Source organism: Pelodiscus sinensis, chromosome 4 (assembly GCF_049634645.1).
Source record: "Pelodiscus sinensis isolate JC-2024 chromosome 4, ASM4963464v1, whole genome shotgun sequence".
NCBI lineage: Eukaryota > Metazoa > Chordata > Testudines > Trionychidae > Pelodiscus > Pelodiscus sinensis.
In genome coordinates, this window is record NC_134714.1 from 128,782,625 (window position 1) to 128,807,763 (window position 25,139).

The window sequence follows — 25,139 nt, forward strand, 5'->3', positions numbered from 1 at the left end:
AAGGTCTAGAAAACAGGAGCTATGAGGCAAGTCTGAAAGAACTGAGTTTGTTCAGTTTAGAAAAGAGAAGACAGAGAGGACATGGTAGCAGTTTTTAAGTATCTAAAAAGGTGTTGCAAGGAGAAGGGAGAAAAATTGTTCTCCTTGGCCTCTGAGGACAGGACAAGAAGCAATGGGCTTAAACTGCAGCAAGGGAGGTTTAGGTTGGACATTAGGAAAAACTTTCTGTCAGGGTGGCTAAACACTGGAATAAATTGCCTAGGGAGGTTGTGGAATCTCCATTATTGGAGATACTTAAGAGCAGGTTATATACACATCTATCAGGGATTATCTAGATCAGTGGTTCCCAAACTTTTTTTATATCGCAGACCGGCATACCCATTCACAAACTTTTGGCAGACTGGAAACAGTCTATTTCCATATTTATTATGCAAATAATAAATATGCAAATACGCAAATACAATGTTTCCAGTCTGCCAAAAGCCCCAGCCCCCAGAGCTCTCCAAGTGTCAGCCCCCCACCTCTTAGAGCCCCCAGCCCCAAAACCCCCTCACCTAGCCCTGCGCTGCTTCCCAGCCGTCAGCCGAGCGCTGCTGTCCAGGTCTCAGCTGCTCTAAGGCTGCGCGCAGCAAATCGTGCTTTCGTGTCAGGGAGGAGCGCCCACCCCTCTGGTTGGCTGAGAGCCGGGTAGGACATGTCTCTTTCAACAGCCATGACGGAGGGGAGATGCTGGGCGGTGTGCTCCAGCCCCCAGAATCGCCAGCAGTTCACAGCCCAGCACCGGGCCTCGGACTGGTGGTTAGAAACTGCCGATCTAGATGGTGATTAGTCCTGCCAGGAGGGCAGGGGACTGGACTGGATGGCCTCTCAAGGTCCCTTCCAGTTCTAACATTCTGTGATGCTACATAAATACCATTCAACATTTTAAAATTTCTAAATGTTCCCCTGTACATTTCAGAGGAGACCTTGAAGCATTTTAATACAATATCTTTATATTTTACACCATTCCAAGCTTCATCCATATCCATTTCATTAAACGCTCCCCTGGTTTTCCCAGTCAAACTGGGACATACACTGTTCCTCTGGGACATGGTGAATTTCACACAGATGCTGAAAAAGCAGACGGAAATTCCTTTTTGTCTTCAGTATCTTTGTAAGCAGGGCAAATCCCTTCCCCATTTTGTTGTCTAGAGGAGATGGATTCCCTGCTGGCAGTGATTTTCTCTATTCTTCCAACATTTTAAGCTGGATTCTGGTTGCATCTATTGCTCAAAAATGCTTCCGGAATCTTTTTCGTTCCTCTCTATTGTTACAGACGTTTGCCGACAAGTATTTTGAAATAAATCACCAAAATAATTGCAGCGATCGCGAGTACACTGCTGTTCTTACGCCAGATTTTAAAATACTTCGTCAGACCATTTTTAAGTACAGAATTCCTCCAGGAGTAATGCCTCCCTCTCCCTCCGAGCGCATCCGGAGCACCCCATCCCCGCTTCCCCTACTCCCTCCCACAGCTTGAATGCTGCGAATCAGCTGGGATAGGATAGCATAAATGTTTCTTTATTATTCAGAGTCGATGACAGTTCTGTTAAAATATGAATGGCTGAAGCATTTCTCCTTGTTTCGAAATATTTAGCATGCCACGTATGAACGTGTTTGATCTTATTCTCGGGGTCATGGTAAGCGCACAGGACTGATTTCAATCTTGCAGTCCACTGAGATGAAGGAGACCCACTCATGCATCCCACACACAAGCCAGCCCACTGCTACCTTAGAACATTTTGGTTGGTTCACTTGAAAGATTTACACTTCACACTAGCTGTCTGAAGCCATCAGCTTCTTTAAGGGCAAAGAAACATCCGGTTGGACAGACCTTTGTTACACAGTTAATATTTTTCCTCTTTCGAACAGACAGCCTGGGCAACTCCTAACTGCCTGCTCTTCCACACCCTGCTCAGTAGAGTCTCCTTCCCTGCCCCACAGTCTCTCCTGGGCATCACGGAGACAGAAACAAATTAATGGAGATTGCCTATCTCCTAGAACTGGAAGGGACCTTGAAGGTCATCGAGTCCAGTCCCCTGCCTCCACAGCAAGACCAAGTACCATCCCTGACAAACTTTTGCCCCAAATCCCTAAGTGGCCTCCACAAGGATTGAACTCACAACCCTGGATTTAGCAGGCCAATGCTCAAACCACTGAGCTATCCCTCCCCCCAAGCAGCTCCTGACCTGCATCTGTGGGTGCTGTGCCGGGCCCCCCGGCCGCCAGAAGCCCCTCAAGCCCTGGCAGTGGCAGAGAGGCGTTGGTGTGGGTGCCCTGGTGTCGGGTGAGGCTGGCCAACTGCAAAAAGAGCTTGCCACACTCGGCACAGCGGTACGGCTGCTCCCTGCTGTGCATGTGCTGGTGTCTCCCGAGGTGCGAGCTCCGTGCAAAGCTCTTGCCGCAATCCATGCACTGGAAGGGCCGCTCCCCGGTGTGCGTGCGCTGGTGCCTGCTCAGCGCGCTGGCCCTGCTGAAGCTCTTGCCGCAGTCGTGACAGCTGTACGGCCACTCCTCCGTGTGCACGCGCTGGTGCGTTCTCAGGCCGGAGAGGTACGCGAAGCCTTTGCCGCAGGCGGCGCAGCGGTACGGCCACACCCCCGTGTGCGTGTGCTGGTGCTCGCTCAGGTGGGACCGTTGCGCAAAGCCCCTGCCGCAGTCGGTGCAGCGGTAGGGCCGCTCCCCGGTGTGCGTGCGCTGGTGCGTTCGCAGGTTGGAGCTCTGCGTGAAGCCCCTGCCGCAGGCCGTGCAGCGGTAGGGCTGCTCCCCGGCATGCACGCGCTGGTGCGTTCTCAGGCCGGAGAGGTACGTGAAGCCCTTGCCGCAGGCGGCGCAGCGGTAGGGCCACTCCCCCGTGTGCGTGCGCTGGTGCTCGTTCAGGTGGGACTGCTGCGCGAAGCCCCTGCCGCAGGAGGCGCAGCGGTAGGGCCGCTCCCCGGTGTGCGTGCGCTGGTGCCGCCTCAGCTTGGAGCTCTGTCTAAAGCCCCTGCCGCAGTCGGCGCACTGGTAGGGCTGCTCCTCAGCGTGCGTTTGCCAGTGCTGGGTCAGGGCGGCCGTGTCACCGAAGCTCTTGCCGCAGTCAAGGCAGTGGTGGTGATACTGCCCCATGGGGAGCCTTGGGTGTGTAGCCAGCTCCGGGCTCTGGCTGAGTTTACCCTGGGGACGGACTGTGTCCTGTGCAGGGCTCTGGAATGTGGGACCCTGCTTTCCCGCCACGCTCTCCCCACAGTCCGACGGTGTCCTTGTTCCTCCTGGGACTCCAGGCGCTGCTGGAGAGAGCAGAGGGAACCCCGGTGAGCTCATGGTTAGGACTGCAGGTTCATCAAGGAACCATGGATCCATTTCCCCATAACTGGTGTTTGGAAGGGCCCTTCACCCTGCCAGGCAACTCCTCACCCACAGGGCTGGACCCACCGTCTCGCACTGGGCAATGACACCTGGCCTGTGGTTAAAGTGCCACTCACATTTGTCCCAGCCCCCCGCCATGACAGTGGGGGAAGAGGGCCAAACTTCACCAAATGGCACTGTCCCCCACCTGCCCTGTAACCTCCTTCCCCCAGGCTGGGATTAGGGTTGCAGAGCTGCAGGGAGCGTGCATCTTTGGGCGGCATGCGCCCCGTGGGCCGGGCGAGGAAGAGGGCTGGTTCTATTAAAAATCATGGAGCCATCACAGGAAATGTAGCGACCCGGGACTGTAAGTGCTCTGCAATTTTTGATACCCAAAGCTGTAGCTAGTCTGTGGCCTGACGCCGGGCGGTTCTACCTAGTGGTAACTGTGCAGCGCCTGCTCCCACGTGCACCGTTTGGATCTTGTTTTATGCTTAAATTGTAGCCTGCTCAGGAAACGTGAAGCACCGGGCACAAGAGGGCCCTGGTGCGGTTTTCAGACTGATTTTCTTCTTATTTCAATCCGAGGGGTTTATTTAGATGGTGCAGGGCTGTCGCTTTTTTCCTTTTTTATAGCATGAGGCCTGTGTTTGAAACCAATATAAGTAACACAGCGCAAACTACATTAATTGGTAATACATCTGGACGTGGTTAAACCAGTATAAACCAGCATTAGTGCCGATCTACACTATGAGCACAGGTTGACCTATGCTAACCTATTTGAGTTACGTCAGTCATGTAATTCAAATCGCCATAGCTTAGATCTGCTCACCGCGGGAGCCACACCGGGCTGGGTCAACAGAGAAACTCTCCCATCTGCACCCTTACTCTATACAAGACGCAATACACTGGCCCCTGCTTGATCTATCATTGCCCATCAATCCAGGTCAGAGCAAAGATGCCCTTGGAATAATATAGCTTAGTCCCGTGGGGGACTGAGTCCTTTCCAAGGAATTCCATCTAATGAAGTCATTCACTCTGGGCCGGAACTAAAATCCGGGAGAGGGTTGGGGTTTCTTTTGGAGAGGGTGGGGTGAGAGAGGGTGGAGGGAATGACACACTCAGGGTGTGAGAGAAGCAACCCCAGAAACACGTTTCTCTCGATTCACATCCCCATCAGCGGTACTGCTGAACTGGAAGGGGTAAGTAGCTGTCACCCAGCAGGCCTCTGAGCTACGAGAGTCGCACATGCCTTGAGGCGGAGAGGGGTCCTCAGCATAGACAATGAAGAGCAAGCAGAAGGAGAGGGGATGTGACCAAGGCCATTCCACCATCCTCTCTCTCACACCCAGCCCATGCACCAGGATGCGCCCAGCTCCTGGCTCGCAGGAGAATTCCATCTGGTCCCCAAATGCATCCTCTCCTGCAGCAGCAACTTGGAACATGGGGCAGCTGCTGAGCTGAAATGCTTCAAGTATCTAAGACTGTAAGAATAAGGCCTTTTCCTGTAGCTATATTGTACAGTCTGAGGCTTTGCTGCAGACACACGAGGAGAGCAACAGCCATTAGTCAAGAAGCAGAAAGTCACAGCCTCACATTTCATCTACATTACATTAACGAATGGAACACAGGGCTGTTAAGAAGGTGATCTTGTCCTAACAGTACCCACCCTTGTCAGCTAAAGAAACAGATGCATCTGACGAAGTGGGTCTTTGCCCACGAAAGCTTATGCTCCAATAAACCCGTTAGTCTATAAGGTGCCACAGGACTTCTTGTTGTTCTTGCAGATCTTAAGATGGTTAAAGAAAACTTATTTTGAGAGCTTTGCACTTGGCAAGAATCTACTGAACACTCCAGGGTGCGAACTCACATTCCTTGATGGTTTTCTCTCTATTGTTTCAATATATCGTCTCTGTCTGGTTCTCTGATTGTTTCTGTCCATCACATATTTAATTGCAAATCAATCCAGGTGGTGGGGCATGACTGGTTAAATAATGGGGTTTTTTTTTACTGTATGTTAGGATTGGTCAAAGAATTATTTTGTCACACTTAAGCAGAATGGAGGGTTCAGGCTCATCTCAGCAAGATTCAAGGTTCATTATAAAAACTGGGCTCCAAAAGGAAGTTCTTTGGGAATCAAATCTGATCCAAGATCAGAGCTTCCTGCCTGCCCCAGCCAGAGGATCTGCCCCAGCCATTCCTGCCTGCATCCCAGTAATTCCTGGCGGAGTTAGAGCTGGGCTTTAAGAGACGCCCCATCTCCAGTGACACACTCCCAGTGATCAATAATCCACCCTGACCCGACCGGACCTCTCCCAGCGGTTCACTCCTCTTCCATAGCAACACTGGCACCCGATCCCCAGCCTCAGCTAGTCTCCCCTCAGCACCCAGGGAGCGACTCTCGCTCCACCTTCTACATTAAGGAGCCCTCTCTGAGCAGCTGTGCAGATCAGAAGGGACCGGAGCGTTGTCACTCACCTGAAGACTCTCCCTCCGGCCAGGAACTTTCCTTAAAATTCTTGGCATCCTGGATCCAGAGCTCTGACTCCCCGAGCTCGATCCGGCAGATTAAATCCGGGGTGGAGCCTGAAAAGCCTGCGGGAGGGGACAGGGCGAGTTTTATTACTCAGGTTTTGGGGTCAGGGATTGGTTTGGGTTTGGGAGCAGCCCAGCACAATGGGGCCCCATCTCGGACAGGGTGTGTCTGTGCAGCACCTGGCATGGCCAGGCCCCAGTCGCAGATGCTGACGCTGCTTCAGAGGTACGCGCCAAGATCCCAAACAGGAGCATACAGAAGACGTATTTCAATAGAGATTTCTCCCTGCCTCACACCAGGCAATTTCACCTTGTACTCTGAAGCAGCAAGGTCTACGATCCCTCTCAGTTTGCAATGGGGGTTGAGTTATGGCAGGTGGTGCTGATACAGGGACCTATCAGCTCTTTGGCTTGGGGTGCAGGCATTGTTCAGCCAGAGGGTTGTTACATGCACCATGTTCCTTCTTTTGGAGGAGGTGGGGAGCTGTGACAAGCAGCAGGAAAGGTTTTCTCCCTGCCTTATTTGCCTGGGTGCTGTTTGCGACCACCTCTGTGCCAGGACTGAGGTACATAAGGCAAGTAGAGAAGTTACACTAAGATTAGCCCCAGGTTCTGCAGCCCTGCGCTCTGCATTGGCAGGGAGCCGGCCTGAGAGGGGCTGGCATTTGACATTTGCCACCACGGGGATGCAGCCACACCTGGCAGCTGTGGTCTGGAGCGGGCCCAGACACCGCACCGCTTTTACGAAAGGGAACTTGGTCCTTACCCAGGGAAACCAGGGCCCGGTAATTCCTCAGCATCTGCTCCCGGTACAGCTGCTTCTCCGGCGGGGACAGGAGCTCCCACTCCGCCCGGGTGAAATACAGAGCCACGTCCTCGAACGCCACCGGGGGCTGCTGGCACAAGCGACCCGCACTCAGCGCCCGCCGCCCCGGGCCGGGAACAGGCGCTTGCGCCCCCGCCCCGCCCGCAGCCCCCAGCCCAGGCTCCTCCTGCCCCTGCCCGGCCGCCCCCGGTCTGCTCTGCCCGGCCGGGACCTCCCCCAGGGACGCGCCCCCCGGCCCCGCTGCTGCCCCCGCCCCGGGAGGGACCCGCAGCCTCCTACCTGCGCCGGCCCCGCTGCAGCCATGGCCGGGCAGCGCCTCCCCCGCGCGCGCCGGGGCTGCACCCGGGAGCCGCCTGCGGCCGGGCAGGGACCAGGCACCGCGATCCCCGCCCCGCGCCTGCGCCGCCTCCAGCAGCTGGGAGGCCCCTGCGCCGCTGCAGCCGCCTGGGTCCCGCGTCCCCTCGGCTCGCTGGAGCCTGGCGAGGCGGGGGCCGCTCAAGTCAATCCGCCGCCCTTGCCCCAGCCCTCCCCTCTGGCACTGCCCGGGCGCCGGCGCCGGCTTTGCACAGAGGGGGCGGGTCGGGGACGAAGCCCAGCGGGGCGTCCGGGGCTCAGCCCCCAGGACATGCAGCCCCGAACTCTAAGCCCTCCAGGGAGGACAAATAGCAAATAAGGCCCCAAAGGAAAGTCTGGGCCCCCCGGACTGAACCTGGGGGCTAACCCTGGCTCAAGCCTCCCCCCCCATCTGGCATTCTATATATGTGAGTTCTTTTAAATAAGGCCCCCATTTTCAAGGGGACACCCCGTGCAGCTTCCTGCCCCACGTGGGGCAGGTCCCCTCTTGGGGTGACAGCAGCATGCTCCTCCTTAAACAGGTTTCCCTTGGTGGACCCCACTGGGCCGGGCCAGCAGCCTTGCTCAGCCCTGCAGTGGGGATCTGCCCCCAAAAGTGGCATGTGCTGGAGGAACTCATTGCCTGGGACACCATATGACCCACCCTCCCCCTCCTGAGCAAATCCCTCTGGGTGCCAATCTGAAGTGGCCACCCAAGGGCACAGATGGAGCAGCATCAAGCCAGAGACCGGAGGTCCCAGCTATGGCAGTGTGACTGAAGAAGTGGGCTGTGCCCATGAAAGCTCATGATCCCATCTACATGTTTTGTTAGTCTATAAAATGCTACCAGACCCTTTGTTGTTTTTTCGGTACCCTGGTGTGAGACTGCCCTGACACTCACCTTCTTGCTTTCTGGGGCTCCTCACCACCCTATCCTGATGGGCCAGATTCTCTGGTCTCCCCTAGACAAGTCACAGAGTTCGTTCCCCCCACCCCACCCCACCCCACCCCGAAGAGCAAAGCAGACACTAAATCACTTCAGCTCTGGGAGAACGCAGTCCTAGATCACACCCCTAAATAAACCCATCTTTCTCTGAGTAAAAGAAAAGCTCATGAGGATGTTCACCCTCTGTCAAATGAGAGAGGGACTATGTACACTGATTGTCCCTCCCTCCCCCGGTAACAGTTATTTACACCGGGTTTGGTAGTAAACAAAGACGACTTTATTAAGTACAAACAGCAAGATTTGAGTTGTTGAAAGTGAAAACAAACAGAGCAACATAATTTACCGAATTACAATGAAAAAAAACTCATAACTAATTCAGTTAAAAAAATTACCAACTGTTCCGAACCCTAAAGAGCTCATTCTTATTTCAGGCCAGTCTTAAAGTCAAAAGATAATCGTTTACTCTGACTTGGGTCTCTGGTGGTTCCCTTTGTATCTTAATGTTCCAGGCTCTTCCCCAAGCCAGGGGAAGACAAAAGGACAGATAGCTTCGCATTGTTCATATAGACTGAGTCTCCTTGGAGGGAATGTTTTGTTTGCTACCCCCACTTCCCATGGGAAATTACCTGGTCAAACTGATACCCCATTATCAGGTCGTATGGTCACATGTCTTCATAAGAACAACCGCTGCTTAGACTTAACAGACTTGAGAATAGCCTTGTTTGTCCTTTAAGCCGGTGATCACCCACTCATTAAGGCTTCTAGGAGCACCGCTGAGAGCTTACATTTGCACATTTAAAACCGTTTTAGGCCTCATGTTTCTAACTTTTCGTACAAGACTAATACATGCACCCAAATAAGAGATCCAGATCCTGCAGACTGTAACATTAACATCGATAGGTGACATGAGGTATTTTGTCTAAAGCATCTTCAAGTTACACATATTTATATTCATAAGCCAATTTCATAAAGTATGTGGGGGAACTGTCACAGGAGCAGCTAAGTCACTGGAAGAATTCTTCTATTAGCCTTGCTACTGCCTCTCAAGGGGGTGGAGTTACTACAGAGACGGCAAAACCCCTTTCATCACTGTGGTAAGTACAATGTTACACTGTGCCACCACCGTGCTGGTAGCACAGACATGCCCTCTGTGTTTCTTGCTGTAACTTTTGCTATGGCCCATGGAAGCTGTTTCCTGTTCTAAACAGAATATTGTCCGCTCTGCCACCTCTCTCAATGATGTTAGCTGTATGGACATTATTAAATTAGTGTAATGAGTTTCAACAGCCTCAGGGATCAAGCCTCAACTACAGCTTGGTCATCAGTTGAAAGTTTTATAGGCATAGCTAGATGGGTCAGGCCAGGGGATGGAAAAGCACCATGCTGACAAAATCCCAGTGTAGACACAGCTACCTTGGTGGAAGAGTGCTTATATCACCATAGATAACATCAGAGAGGTCTACTCAAAAATCAGCTCCGTGGAACAAGTCCTTCCATCTACAAAGCAAACACTAGCACTAGGTGCTATGACTGCCCAGCTTTAGAGGCAACGTTGTATCATGAGTCTGCTTGAGGTTCGGGGAAGGGGTCTTCCATGTTCCCTCTAATCTTTTCCATCCACGTGTGAATTTTTTATCCATGTGCAGAATAGTTTTTTATGTGCACCAAGGTATGTGCACCAACATTAGAAACAAAAACCTAGCTGCAGATGCTCAGCTAATCAGCTGGGCAGCATCTGAATTACTCCTGAGCGTCCGCTCAAGCACCCAGCTTACAGGGAACACTGATGGTGTTCCTGCTACAGCAGAAAAACATCTGGCAGCTTACATGCCATCTATACGAAAGGTAACTGTTCTGGCATATTCCCATTGGTATAGGCTCCATTGTGTAGACCTCGTCCCTTAGTGATCCAGTACAACTTCTACACAACTAGCGAAATACAAATACACAGATTTTAGTTGTCCAGCAGGTTTTAACTCTGATGTAAAGCAATTAGTTTAAACACAGGCAAGACATCAGTACCCAGACAAATGTCATTTTGCTACAGAGATCCATTGGAGTTGGCATGGAGGGGTTCTCTCCCGCTCAGCTTTACCACTGCGATGGCTAGTCCTAGAGACAAAGAAGGAGTCTTTCAGGTGATTCACTCAAGGTGCTAGGACAGCCACAGGTCTGTTCTCTGTGTGGATTTCTCAGTGTTCTCCTTAGCTAGGGCTATACAAGAGAGAATTTGTCAGCAATCAGATATCTGTTGCTACCCACTATGGGGCACTCAACCCGGCCAGGCAAAGGTGCTCCCACTCAACAGCACGGTCATACAGATGTTTTTAGTTCATGGAGTGGGACATTTTATACCTTCTCTGAAGTGATTTGGACTCATGGCAAAAGCTTGGGACTATCCAGCCAGGATATGGGTTATGCCCCGTCCCACTGTCCGACAAGAAATCGAAGCCTCTTGAGACTTTGGAAAACTCCCATGACTTTGTGCAAAACACCTTGTGCCATCTCCACCTAGGTCAGACCTGTCGGGCCATGCACTGAACAACTGCTGACCCAGCTCCAGTCAGCGACCTGCTTCTGCAAGTTACTTTCCGTGGGTTCCCTGCAGGCCAGCTATGCATGACTCTGTGCTCTTTCCATCCTAGCAGTAGGCAGCAACGTCCCGCAATGTTCTGGACGTCAGAATAAAGTCTCTATGGAAAGTCTCTTTCCATTTCTGGACAGCTGTGTCCTTGGACAGTAGTTCATCACACAGTCATACGTAGTCATTTGATTCATCCACTTGGTCCACCAGCAGCAGGAAAGAACCGTTAGTAACACAAGACAGCTCTACACACCCCCGTACCCGGACTTTCCTCCCCATACTCGATGGTCAACATTTCCATGTCCACATTCCACTGCTGTGAATGAGCCACATCCCCACTGATTTCATTAGCCTCAGTTACACATGTATCCTCTTTCTTTTGTTGTCCTTATATACACACCCCTGCCTCTGTAAACTCCACTCCCATTCATCTGATGAAGTGGGTTTTCCCCACAAAAGCTTATGCCCTAATACATCTGTTAGTCTCTAAGGTACCACAGGACTCGTTTTTGCAGCTACAGACTAACAAGGTGACCTTTCTGAGTCGAGATCGGCAGGGTCACTTCATGTGAAACATTGCACCTGACACTCTTTCCAACTGAATGGATCTTCTTTCGTAGCAAATATAGTTAGACAGACCTTTGTTAAAGATTTGTTATCTTTTTCTTATTGATCACATTTCCGTTTTTAAAAAGGCAGCACGGAACAGTTCCTGAGCCGTCTTCCAATCACACAGAGCAGGCTGTCCTGCTCTATCCCTCAGACCAATCCACACCAAGACGGGACGGCAAATCCCACTTCTGGAGTGTCCTGGCTGGAACCAATGGTTGTGGCGGGGAGTTCCTGGCTGGGTCCCAGATAGGAAGGGGTTTGTGTCAATGTTCCTTCTAATCTTTTCCATCGGTGGGCAGGATTTTTACCATCATTGCGTGGAATAATTTTTTATGTGCACCGAGGCATGTGTGAATGTGCACCACCAATAGAAACACTCCACCTAACTGTGAGCGCTCTGTTTATCAGCTGGGAAGCATTTGAATTTCTCCTGAGCGGCTGTACATGCGCACAGCCTACAGGGAGTGTGTGTGTTTGGCAGACTATGAGGTGTCCTGGCCCAATCCCAGTGAAATGGAGTAGGAGGGTCACATGAATGAAATGGACCATGATCAATTGAACTCAAAGCACAATAAGCTCGTGAGCTTCTCCACAATCCATCTGTCCACCCTTTTCCCTGCAGTGCTCAGACAAATTCCCTTCTTTGTCCCCACTTGGACTCTCCGTCCATCATGGAGCCTGAACCACAGCCTGGCCTGTATCTGGTGCTGCTGTGTCAAGCCCATGGGCTCCTGGAAGCCCCTCAGGCCCTGGCGGCGGTCGAGAGGCGTTAGCGTGCGTGGCTAGATGCCGGGTGAGGTTTGCCTGTTGGCTGAAGTCCTTGCCGCAGGTGGAGCAGCGGTATGGCTGGGCCCCGGTGTGGGTGCGCTGGTGCTTGGTCAGCGTGCTGGCGCTGCCGAAGCCCTTGCCGCAGTCGGCACAGCGGTACGGCCGTTCCCCGGTGTGCGTATGCCAGTGCTGGGTCAGGGCACTGGCGTTGCTGAAGCTCTTGCCACAGTCCGTGCACTGGAAGGGCCGCTCCCCGGTGTGGGTGCGCCGATGGTGGGTCAGCGTGCTGGCATTGCTGAAGCCCTTACCACAGTCGGCGCAGCAGTACGGCCGCTCCCCGGTGTGCGTGCGCCGGTGTTGGGTCAGCGTCCAGGTGCTGCCGAAGCTCTTGCCGCAGTCGGCACAGAGGTAGGGCCGCTCCCCGGTGTGTGTGCGCCGGTGGCGGTGCAGCGAGGCGGCATCACCGAAGTCCTTGCCGCAGTCGACGCAGCGGTAGGGCCACGCCTTGGCGTGCATGCGCCGGTGCCGGTGCAGCGATTTGGCCCAGCAGAAGCTCTGGCCGCAGTCGACACAGCGGTACCGTTGCTCCCCGGTGTGCGTGTGCTGATGGGCCGTCAGGTGTGAGAGTTGAGCGAAGTCCTTGCCACAGTCGGCGCAGCAGTAGGGCCGCTCCCCGGTGTGCGTGCGCCAGTGCTGATTCAGCGCCGAGGCTCGGATGAAGCCCCTGCCGCAGTCAGAGCACCGGTACGGCCGCTCCCCGCTGTGCGTGCGCTGGTGCTGGGCCAGTGCCGAGGCGTTGCTGAAGCTCTTCCCGCAGTCCACGCAGCTGTGGGACGGTTGCCCTGCAGCCAGGTCCGGTCTCTGGCTGACTCTGTTTCTACACTCGGCATGGGGACCAACTCCAACCTGTCCATGGTTCCCCCCATGGGCCGTGGGATCCTGCTTTCCTCCCGCACTCTCCCCACATTCCAGCTGTCTCCTCATTCCTCCCTGGACCGTGCGCCCTGCTGGAGAGAGAGCAGAGGGAACTCTGGGGTTAGCTCGCAGCTAAGTTTGCATGTTGGTCAAAGTGTAAAAAATCTCAGAGCCTGATTTCCCCATTTGTCCACCACTTGTCTGTGACTCACCCCGCAACAGCGACTCCTGTCCTGTGGGGCTGGGCCCAAAGTCCTGTACCAAGTGGTGTAACCTGGCATCCAGGGCAAAAGTGCCTCTCACATATGTCCCTCTGTCCCATCCATGACAGACAAAAAAGGCCAGACTGAGTCAGACTAAAAGTCCATGTAATGCCAGGGACGCCAGAGGGAGTGAACAGAACAGGTAAATGATCCATCCTGTCACCCATTCCCAACTTCTGACAAATAGTGGCTAGAGACACCATCCCTGCCCATCCTGGCTAATAGCCATTTATGGACCTATCCTCCATGAATGTATCTAGTTCTTTTTTGAACCCTGTTACATTCCTGGCCTTCACAAATCCTTTGGCAAGGAGTTCCACAGGTTGACTGTGCACTGAGAGAAGAAAAATTTCCTTTTGTTGTTTTAAACCTGCTACTTATTAATTTCATTTGGTGACCCCTAGCTCTTACGTTATGGGCACAAGTAATTAACTTTTCCTTATTTACTTTCTCCACACCTGTCATGATTTTATAGACCTCTACCATATCCCCCCTAAGTCTCCTCTTTTCTAAAATGAAAAGTTGCAGTCTTTTTAATCTCTTCTCATATGGCACCAGTTCCAAACCCCTCATCATTTGTGTTGCCCTTTTCTGAACCTTTTCCCATGCCAAGATATATTTTTTGAGATGAGGCAACCACATCTGTAACCAGCTTTCTCCCTTTCCCCACGTCTGCTCTTTGGCAATCAAAGCCCTCACGTCCCAGCAGGCGGGGCCCTTCTGAACTTTCTCCAATGCCAAGATATTTTGAGATGAAACGTGAGCCCCGCTGGATTCCTCCCTTTCCCCACGTCTGCTCTTTGGCAATCAAAGCCCTCACGTCCCAGCAGGCGGGGCCCTTCTGAACTTTCTCCAATGCCAAGATATTTTGAGATGAAACGTGAGCCCCACTGGATCAGAGCTATTGCTGTGTATTGCCCCAGGGAACAACACTGTGGGGTGAGCATGGGGCAGGTTCACCCTTGAATGCCCTTCCCCCCCAGCTTCTCCACACCAGGCCAGGATTAGGGTGAGAAACCCCTGGCTGAGCTAGAGTTAAGTTTTGAGAGAGAGATGCCCCATCTCCATTGACAGACTCCCAGGCTATGTCTAGACTGCATCCCTCTGTCGACAGAGGGATGCAAATCAAGCACGTCACAATTGTTAATGAAGCCGAGATTTAAATATCCCGTGCCTCATTAGCATAAAAATGGCCACCGCTTTTTTTCGAAACAGAGGGGTTTTTTTTCCCGAAGAAACAGCAGTCTAGACGTGGATCTGTAGAAAATAAACCCTTTTTCGACAGATCCTGTATTCCTCAAAAAATGAGGTTTGCATGATCTGTCGAAAAAGGCATTAATTTCGACAGATCTGCATCTAGACTGCCGTTTTTTTCTAACAAAACCCATTTCGGAAAAAAGCAGCAGCCATGTTTATGCTAATGAGGCACGGGATATTTAAATCCCGGCGTCATTAGCAATTGCGACGTGCCTAATCTACATCTCTCTGTCGACAGGGGGGACATGATTGCACTCTTTAAATATATTAGAGGGATAAATACCAGGGAGGGAGAGGAATTATTTAAGCTTAATACCAATGTGGACACAAGAACAAATGGATATAAGCTGGCTAGTAGGAAGTTTAGACTTGAGATTAGACGAAGGTTTTTAACCATTAGAGGAGTGAGGTTCTGGAACGGCCTTCCAAGGGAAGTAGTGGGGGCAAAAGATCTGTCTGGCTTCAAGATTAAACTAGATGGGTTTATGAAGGGGATGGTTTGATGAGATAACATGATCTTGGTAACTAATTGACCATTCATTATCAGAGGTAAATAGGTCAATGGAGGGACAATAGGAGTTACTTTAGAGAACTTTCTGGGTGTCTGGCTGGTGAGTCTTGCCCACATGCTCAGGGTTTAGCTGATCGCCATATTTGGGGTGGGGAAGGAATTTTCCTCCAGGGTAGATTGGCAGAGGCCCTGGAGGTTTTTCGCCTTCCTCTGTAGCATGGGGTACATGTCACAGCTGGAGGGTTCTCTGCATCTTGGGGTCATCTAACTATTTGAAGGCTTCAATATCTGAGATATAGGTGAGAGGATTATTCTAGGAGGGGGTAGGTGAGATTCTGTGGCCTGCATTGTGCAGGGGGTCAGACTAGATGATCATAATGGTCCCTTCTGACCTTAAAGTCTATGAGTCTATGACAGAGAGGTGTAGTCTAGACACACACCCAGGGTATGTCTACACTACCCCGCTAGTTCGAACTAGCGGGGTAATGTAGGCATACCGCAATTGCAAATGAAGCCTGGGATTTGAATTTCCCGGGCTTCATTTGCATAAGTGGAGCGCCGCCATTTTTAAATCCCCGCTCGTTCGAATCCCGTGCCGCGCGGCTACACGCGGCACGAACTAGGTAGTTCGAACTAGGCTTCCTAGTTCGAACTACCATTACTCCTCATGAAATGAGGAGTAACGGTAGTTCGAACTAGGAAGCCTAGTTCGTGCCCCGTGTAGCCGCGCTGCACGGGGTTCGAACGAGCGGGGTTTTAGAAATGGCGGCTCCCCGCTTATGCAAATGAAGCCCGGGAAATTCAAATCCCGGGCTTCATTTGCAAGTGCGGTATGCCTACGTTACCCCGCTAGTTCGAACTAGCGGGGTAGTGTAGACATACCCCCAGTGAGGGAAAATCCACCCCGTCCCAAGGGGAGCTGTTCCCGAGATGAAGTCCCTTCATTAACGCTTGGCCCCTAATTTCTAGCCTGAATTTGTCTCCCTTCAGCTCCCATCTGCATAAAGGATCCCTCCTCTAGCTGCTGGGTAAATCAGAAGGGACTGGATTATTAAGACTCACCTGAGGAGGGGCTTTCAGACCTGGAGCTTTCCATGGAGTCCTCGGTATCCTGAACCCAGAGTTCTGCCTCCCCTAGCTCAATCCGCTGGATTAAGTCTGGTTTGGAACCTGAATAGCCTGTTTGGGGGGAAAGAATGGGTTTCATTACTAAGCGCTTCTCCACACGACGCAGTGTTGTTGACAAAACAGGGGACGGAGGCGTGCACACGCCAACGTGACTTTTGGGTATTAAAAAAAAAATGTTTTGGTGATCAAATAAAAGCACCTCGAAGAGAGAGAGGTGTAGTGCGTTTGGAGGCCACGTTTCAGCCACAAAGCATCAGTGCAGACACTGTGCTTTGTTCTGCCGCTGTAAATGGCCTCCAGGAGGCATCCCACAATGCCCATCTTGACCGCTCTGGTCAGCAGTTTGAACTCCGCTGTCCTGCGCATATGTACACAGATAGCCACTCCGCTGCCCTTCAAGCCCCGCCAATTTTTGAAATTACACTTCCCATTTGGTTGGCACGGAGAGCTCACATCGCATTTTCCCCCCAGACCATGGCCACTCCACAGGGCGAACGCTCAGCTGCTTGGGCCACCGTGGAGCTGTTGGATCCACTCCAGCCATAAGTTTGATACCTACAGGCACGTTTCTCATCAAGAGATGTATTTTACTTTAATGATTCAATGGGGTGTGCAAACTAGCCACCATGTTTCTGTGTGTTGTTTCTTGTGCTTACGTGGATGTGACCTGCAGGAGAAAGCCAATCCACTGGCCGAGAGCCTCTCCCAGATAAGAAAGAGACCAAGGTGGAGCAAAAAGGTCCAGGAAGGGCTACAGGAAGGTCCAGGAAGGGCTACAGTTCTCTGACACAGAAAAAAAAAAAAAGGAACACAGGGAGTAGATAGAAATGGAAAGGCAGGACAGAAAAGAAAATCAGAAGATTATTCAAAGAGGCCGCTGAGTGGATGGTAAAAGTAAATGGAGGGACAAAGAGAGATGCTGAAATTCCTACTCACAACCTATTCTGAACAGATGCATACTTGCCTCCCCTGTGGCCACTTTAGAACTATTTTCCACACCCTCCCCAAACTTGTCCCACCCATTCTTTTCATCTTTCTGGGACTTCTTGGTTTCCCGTTCACTCCACCCTTTCAGATGGCCTCCACAATTATACTGAAATTAGCATAGCTAATTGGTCTTGCCTAGAACAGGGGGCTGGACTTGATGACCTTCTGAGGTCTTTTCCAGCTCTATGATTCTATGACAGTCTGCCCCTTACTACTTCCCTTCCCACCAAAGCTTTGTGTTTACTAGTGTTTAACAAAAACAAAATATCTTATACCGTTACTCCTCATGGAATGAGGAGTAACGGTAGTTCGAACTAGGAAGCCTAGTTCGAACTACCTAGTTCGTGCCCCGTGTAGCCGCGCTGCACGGGGTTCGAACGAGCGGGGTTTTAAAAATGGCGGCGCCCCGCTTATGCAAATGAAGCCCGGGAAATTCAAATCCCGGGCTTCATTTGCAAGTGCAGTATGCCTACATTACCCCGCTAGTTCGAACTAGCGGGGTAGTGTAGACATACCCTTACAGATAACAAATCTTTATTTGTATACTACAAATTGTGACAGTAGCTAGCTGTAAAACATACAGGCAGGATAGTCACTTTTCTTACTAAAACCTAGGCTATCAACTGTCACTAGTGTTTTGTAACTAAACTTGGTCTAACGAAGCACAGCAGATTGCTGCACAGAAATATACATCACTGGCGCTCATTCTCAAAATGTTGCCTCAACGCCTCCCTGATTTTAATCCCTCCCCCATTGTCCCTCTCTCATAGCCCTGGCATCAGGCTGCTCAAAATCACCATTCAGGTGATCTGCCTCTGTGCTTCACCCCGAGCAAAATTTTCACTCAGGTTCACAAATATTATGCAACATACAGCAGGTAGCTATGGCCATGGAAATATTTTACTCATTGAGCTCTAGCTTCCCACAAAGCATCACCAATGCACTTTTAGTCTGCCAAATGTACACTCCATGGTCCTCCTGCACCTACTCAGACTATTGTTGAAGCACTTCTTACAGCTGTTCAGGTTTCCCTGGTAAGGCTTCATGAACCATGGTAGCAACGGGTATGCTGAGTATCCCAGTATCATGTGTATTTCAATCTGGACTCTTCTAGGAATGGATAGGAAGTCCCTGTGTGCAGCTTTCTGTACAGGCCAGTGTTCCTGAAGATGTGTGTGTGTCACGTTTCCTGGTCCACCCTCTGTTAATGTCAATGGAACACCCACCGCACCATGGAAAAATAGCTCTATTGTATTCTGTGGTAATGTGGTCCAGTGCCAAACTGGGACATGCCATCTCTCGCCCCTCTTCAGTTAGAGAGATCCATTTCCATAAAGCCATCCACTATTTCATGCACATTGCCAAGAGTCACCGTCCTCTGAAGAAGGATGCAATTAATGGCCCTGCACATGTGCAATAGTTCAGCCCCACTTCCTGACTCCAAACTGATTCATGACCAACCAGTAGCAATTGAGGAATCACTAGATTCCTAAAGGCAACACCACGACTGCGTCTAGACTGGCATGATTTTGCGGAAATACTTTTAACGGAAAAGTTTTTCTGTTAAAAGTATTTCCGCAAAAGAGTGTCTAGATTGCCATGGATGCTTTTGCGCAAAAGCATCCGTGCCCAGTATAGACGCGCTTTTGAGCAAGAAAGCTCCAATGGCCATTTTAGCCATCGGGCTTTCTTGCACAAAAAATTAAGGTGCCTGTCTACACTGGCCCTCTTGTGCAAGTATTCTTGCGCAAGAGGGCTTATCCCTGAGCGGGAGAGTCAAAGTATTTGCGTAAGAAGCACTGAATTCTTACATTAGAACGTCAGTGTTCTTGCACAAATTCAAGCGGCCAGTGTAGACAGCTGGCAAGTTTTTGCCAGTCTAGATGCACCCCACGTGTTTCTCCAGCAGGCAGCTCTCACTTTGGTGTCCTTGCATCACAGTGCTGGGGCAAGCACCACACAAAGTTCCAGGAAAGGGGGATTTCTGCATCCAAAAGTTCTGCATCCGCTGAGCATCCTCCCAGATCTATATAATGATGCAATACCATCACTCAGGAACTGTTTCCACAGCAGAAGAGCGATGGTCCACCATGTGCAGCTGCTCCATTAATGCCAAAAGTAATGTGGCGTTGTTCCGGTCCCTGGATCACAGCAGGTTAGGCAGCTCTGACTCAAGTTCGGATAGGAGCCTCGTGATTAAGTGCACTACAACGTGCAATGTGTTAATGAGAGTGAACAGTGTGGACTCCATCCTTTCACACAGAGGGCATGTCTACACTAGCAAATCATTCTGAAATAAGTAAGATTGAAATAACTCCTGAAATAACAAAATCGAAATAGCGTGAACATCGAAATTCGTCAGAATTATTTTGAAATAGCGCATTCACACGGATGGGAGCCCGTCTGTGCAGCATCTGGCACAACTGGGACTTGATCTCTCATCCCTCTGTTCTCAGATTAGGACACAGGGTGAACAGAAAGACTCCATCTACATTCTCTCGCCTGGTCATTATTTCACTTATCCAATTATCTCCTGAAAAACGTTTCAGGGAGGAAATGTTTGGAAGCGTTTGCTTCTTTGTGGCCTTATTGGTGTTTTCCACAGCTCTTTGTGGCAAGCCATAAAGAGATCAGCCATAATGTGTTATCATATATATAGTAGCCCAATGTCTGTGACTCTGTAACGCTGAAACGCTGGCTGTTCCCTCTGGGCGGTTCTGTTGCCTGAGTCACGTCCTTCCCCTCCCGCCATGGCGCTCGGCTGATTTCTGTGCTGCTCAGCCGGGCCGCTGCGGAGGAGCAAGAGGCCGTTTGGGCGCATGGGGGTGCCGGGCCGCCACAGAGGAGCAAGCAGAGTAAGCGGCCATTTGGGCTTCCTCGAGGCGGCCTGGCTGAGCGGTGCAGAACTCAGCCGAGCGCCACGGCGGGAGGTGAAGGGGGGCGGGGCGGTGACATACACAGCCGGGCCCCACCCCCTGGCCGCGGGGTGAGCGGGGGAACGAGGGGGAGGACAACTGGGAGGCTGCAGGATCAGTGCTGGGGTGAAGGGAAATGGTGCAGGGGGGCAGCTAGAGCTTATAGGAAGCAGCTCCGCGGGGCTGCCCTGTGGGAGCAAGCGGCGCAAACAGCTGTTTGGGCTCCACGCTCCCCATGCAGGAGAGCCAGGAGGGAGAGAAGAGAAAGAGAGGTGGAGAGAGAGGCAGGTGATGGAAGAGAGCTGAGAGAGAGAGGGGGGAGGCAGTAGGAGGATGGGAGAGGAGAGAGACGGAGCGAGAGACCGGAGGCTCAGGAAAGAAGACTGAGATAGAAAGGGAATAGGACATGGAGGAGAGACCTGAAAATCCCGTTTTATGACGGGCTAATTGGCTAGTGTAACATTCCTATACAGACCTTCAGATCGCTTTGGTTAGGGTGCAAGCACTGTTAAACCGCACGGGTTGTTAAATGTAGGAGGTACCCTCTTCTTCAGAGGAATGAGGGGTGGCTGTGCAAACAGCAGCAGGAAAGATTTTATAAGCTCTGGGCCTCTTTCTGCAGCCATATCAGAAGAGCAGTGACCATGAGCCAAGAAGCAGAAAAAGTCTCATCCTCACATTCCATCTACATTCCATCAAAATCATATCATATCAGCTATAAAGAAGATCCGGTCCTAATAGTACCCACCATCCTCAAATAAGGAAACAGATCTTAAGAAGCTTAAAGAAAACGTTGTTTGACACTGTTCTGTCTGGCTACAAATCACTTACCAACAGTTGTAGGAGTGAAATCTCAACTTCTTTATTATTTTACTGTTGTGGTCCCTACTTCCCTATTGTTTAGCCATATGGTTTCTGTCTGTTGGGGTATGTCTACACTAGCCCCCTAGTTTGAAGTAGGGAGGCTAATGTAGGCATTTAAATATCCCGGGCTTTATTTGCATCTTCCCGTCCGAGCGCCATTTTTAAATCCCCTTAGTCCAAACTAACTGCCTGAACTAAGGACTTAGTTTGAGTTAACGTTTGACTGCCGCATGTAGCCGCGGGCAGTTTTCGGACTAGGGAGATTTAAAAATGGCGCCCGGATGGGAAGATGCAAATAAATATCTGGGCTTCATTTGCAACTTCGAATGCCTACATTAGCCTCCTTAGTTTGAATTAGGGGGCTAGTGTTGACATACCCTTGCATAATTAATTTTACATTTAAGTCAACTAGGGTGGTGGGACTAGTCGAATAAAATATTGAACTGCAGAGCCACAGCGGGGGTAGTTACTGGAGCTGGCACAAGCTAGGACTGAGCAGTTCCAGCTCACACTGGCTCCAGGATTGATGCGGCTCCGCAATTTAAATGTAGGAAGAGCCGCCGGGCTTTTACTACATTGAAGCAGCAGAGCCACAGTGGGAACCCAGCAAGAGCCAGGACAGGGCACCTCCCCTTATCGACTAATTGTGTAGTCGATACAAATTGTATCAACTATATGCTTAGTCCATGACCTGTTTCTTAACATCCTTAGTTCCTGCTGGTGGGACCACATCCTCATGCAGCAGTGGGACGACCAGCAGTGGCTCCAGAACTTCTGCATGTGGAAGGACACCTTCCTGGAGTTGTGCAAGTGGCTCGCCCCTGCTCTCCAGCGATGGGACACCCGCATGAGACCCGCCATGCCCCTGCGGAAGCGCGTCGCCATCGCCCTCTGGAAGCTCGCCACGCCGGACAGCTCCCGCTCCGTCGGGAACCAGTTCAGTGAGGGGAGATGCACCGTGGGGGCTGTGCTCATGCAGGTTTGACTCTCATTATTTTACTAGGAGGTTGGGGAAGCACTGGGAGGGGTTCCTTAGGGAAGGGGTGGAATCTTCATCCCTACAGAGTTTTCAGACCCGGCTTGACAAAGCCCTGCCAGGGATCGTTTAAGGGGGTTGGTCTTGCTTTGGACTCGGTGAGCTCCCGAGGGCTCTTGCAACCCTGTGATTCTATGTCCCGATGATTCTATAGGTGGTGAAGGCCACCAACGTCATCCCGCTGTGGAGGGTCATCACCCTGGGCAACGTCGACCCCATCGTCGCTGGCTTTGCAGCCATGGGTTTCCCCAACTGCAGGGGAACCTTTGACGGCACCTACATCCCCATCCCGGCTCCCGACCACCAGGCCTCCCACTATCAATAGGGGTACTTTTCAATCATGCTGCTGACCCTTCTGGACCCCAAGGGCCGGTTCAGGGACATTTATGTCGTGTGGTTGGGGAAGGGACATAAAGCCTGCTTCTCCAGGAACCCCCGACTTTTCCAGAGGATGCACGCTGGCACTTTTCTCCGACTACGCTATCAGAGTCGGGATGTCGACATGCCCATGTATGTCTGGGCGATGCAGCCTACCCCTTGATCCCTTGGCTGATGAAACCCTATATGGAACACCTAGTCCCCACCAAGAAATGGTTCGATACCAGGCTCAGCAGGTGCCGCAAGGTGGTGGAGGGCACCTTCAGCTGCCTCAAAGGGAGGTTACGATGTCTGGAACTCGGCGACCATAACATCTTCCAGGTGGTGCCAGCCTGCTTTGTCCTCCACAATCTGAGAGAGAACAAGGGGGAGATGTTCCTGCCGGGGTGGGGGGCAGAGGCTGAGCGGCTGCCCAGGGCTTTTGAGCCGCTGGGCACTGCTGCCATTCAGTGAACCCATCACATGGAGCGCTCACTCAGGAGGCCTTGAGGCTCATTTCAGCCGAGGCCACCTGTGAGACCCTCCCCACAAGGGGTCTCTGCATTGCCCCCGTGTGCCTTCCCCACCACCACCTCTACCTTCCCCTTCCCTCCCTCCCCTACAGCTCCAATAAAGAAGTCTTGTTTTCAAACAAAAACCTCCGTTATTTTTATTCAGGGAACATACAAGTGCGGGACTGGGGAAAGAATCTGGTAGCAGGGAGGGGAGAGAATAGGTTATGGGCTGGGGTTGGGATTGGTGCCAAGACACGTTGGCTGCCCGGGAAGTTTCACTGCCACGTGTTTGCAGGCCCCGGTGGCTCCTGGGGGGGGCTAGGAAGAGAAGCCCAGAGGAGTAGGGAGGGGGGAATTGGGGAAGGAATTGGGGGGCAGCAGGGGTGAGTGCTGAGAATTGGAGGGGGGCGGGGGCAGCAAGTGCATTGCTTGATAGCTGCAACCAGGCACTCCGTGGCGGTGGTGATTGAGGAGCACGTGGCCTGTTGCTGACGCCAGCTGCTCCCAGATCGCCCGCCTCCGCTCTCAGTCAGTCCTCGATGAAAGCAAGCCGCCACTGCTGCTCCTTCTCAAAACTTCTGTGGCGGGCCCACAGGCACTCAGGGTGCTCCTGCACCAGGTTCTCGTGGGGTGGGGGTGGTGGTGCAGAAGGTGGTGGACACACTACTTTTGCAGCTGGTCTAGGTGTGAAGTGACAAGGGCAGTCATCCCAGGAGACACTGCATGGCGCCGAGCCCTAATCTCTGAGCCAACACCGAAGGGCTCGGTTCAGGCGATGGGCGTCGAGGAAGGCCGTATGTTGCCTAGACAGTGGGCACTTTTCTAGAGAGGCGCGGACATCCCAGGGGAGCATCACTGCACCCACATCCTGGGGACAAGCAGCTGTTGCCTGAGGCTCATGCTTAACGGGGTCCCCCCTCTACAGTCGTGTCTCAGACTCTCCTCCTTTGCCCTACCTCCTTGAGGGACAGCAAACTCAGCTCCCTGGGTGCTCTGGTTGCCCTTGCGCATGCCACAGCACTTCTGCCACGGAGCCGGACCTCCTGGCGCAGTTACTGCAGGACCAGCACCTCACTCTGGGGCACCTCCTCACCCCATTCCACGTGCTGCTCATGCCCCACAGCCCCTCCCAGCCTGCCTTGCACATCGTGGAGCGCCCCTTCTGGCGCTGGGACAGCAGTTCCAACTCGTGGGTCTGGATTCTTATGGAGCGGTGGGATGACCAGCAGTGACACCTCCCTGCAGCTGTGCCAGTGGCTCACCCCTGCCCTCTGGTGACAGGACACAGGCATGCAACCCACCATTCCCCTGCGGAAGCATGTCACCATCCCCCTCTGGAAGGTTGCCACACCAGACTGCTACTGCTCCATCAGGAACCAGCTTGGCCTGGGGAAGGTCGACCGTCGTGACCATGCCCATGCAGGTAGGACTCTGTTGCCATTGTCCCAAGAGGGTGGGGAACTACTGCAATGGCTTCCCTAGAGACGGGGGACAGTGGACTCTCCCTTCCTGGAGGTTTTGCACTTCCACCTTCCCCATGCTGGAGCTGGGGTTCCTGGGGGTTGCTCGTGCTGTGGGAACGCCAAAGGGCTTTGGCTACCCTGTGATCCCTTGATTCTACCGGTGGGAAGAGCCATCAATGCAATCCCGCTGCACAGGGTCATCTTCCTGGCTGACGTGGACCCCACTGTGGCTGGCTTTGCTGCCGTGGGCTTCCTCCACGGCAGCAGGAGGGGGGCATGGACAGCACCAACACCCCCATCAGGGCCCCAACCACCAGGCCTCCAATTATATCAACCAGAATGGGTACTTCTCTATGGTCCTGCAGGCCCTCGTGGACCACCGAGGCCACTTCGCTGACTTTAACGCCGGGTGGCCGGGGAAAGCGGATGATGCCCGCAGCTTTAGGAACTCCAGCCTCTGCCAGAGGATGCACACCGGCACTCCTTCTCCCCTCCCACCAGCCACTCCATCAGGGTCAGGGATGTCGACATGCCCATGTGTATTGAAGGTAACAGCCTATTCCTTGCTCCCCTAGTAATGAAGCCCTACATGGGACACCTGGACCCCACCAAAGAACACTTCTGTGCCAGGCTCAGCAGGCGCTGCATCATAGTGGAGGGCACCTTCGGGTGTTTGAAGGGGAGGTTCTGGTGTCTCCTCACCCACCTGGACTTCAACAACCAGAACATCCTCAGGTGGTGGCAGGCTGCTGTGTCCTGCACAACTTGTATGAGAACAAGGGGAGATGTGCCATCCTGTCGCGGGTGGGGGAGCGGCTCACCAAGGCCTTTGAATTGCTGCGCATTGCTGTCATGCAGTAGGCCCGTCGGGGGCTGTGTGCATCTAGGAGGCCCCGAGGGAAAGTTTCAGCCAAGGCTAGCTGTGACACTCTTCCCTGGGCCCCCCCCCCCGGGGCCT

At 52.4% G+C, this 25,139-nt stretch overlaps 1 protein-coding gene across 1 annotated transcript; it reads right to left on the minus strand.

Moving 5' to 3' along the window:
• Positions 1-558: 558 nt before the first annotated feature.
• On the minus strand, positions 559-25,128 carry LOC106731659 (uncharacterized). The gene is made up of 5 exons (XM_075928810.1): positions 15,979-25,128; positions 11,873-12,977; positions 6,668-7,203; positions 5,845-5,961; positions 559-3,308 (listed from the first exon to the last, which is right to left on the minus strand). Exons 1-5 carry the CDS (start codon positions 16,121-16,123, stop codon positions 2,188-2,190), a joined length of 3,024 nt encoding a protein of 1,007 aa, XP_075784925.1. The 5' UTR covers positions 16,124-25,128; the 3' UTR covers positions 559-2,187.
• Between the last annotated feature and the right edge of the window lie 11 nt (positions 25,129-25,139).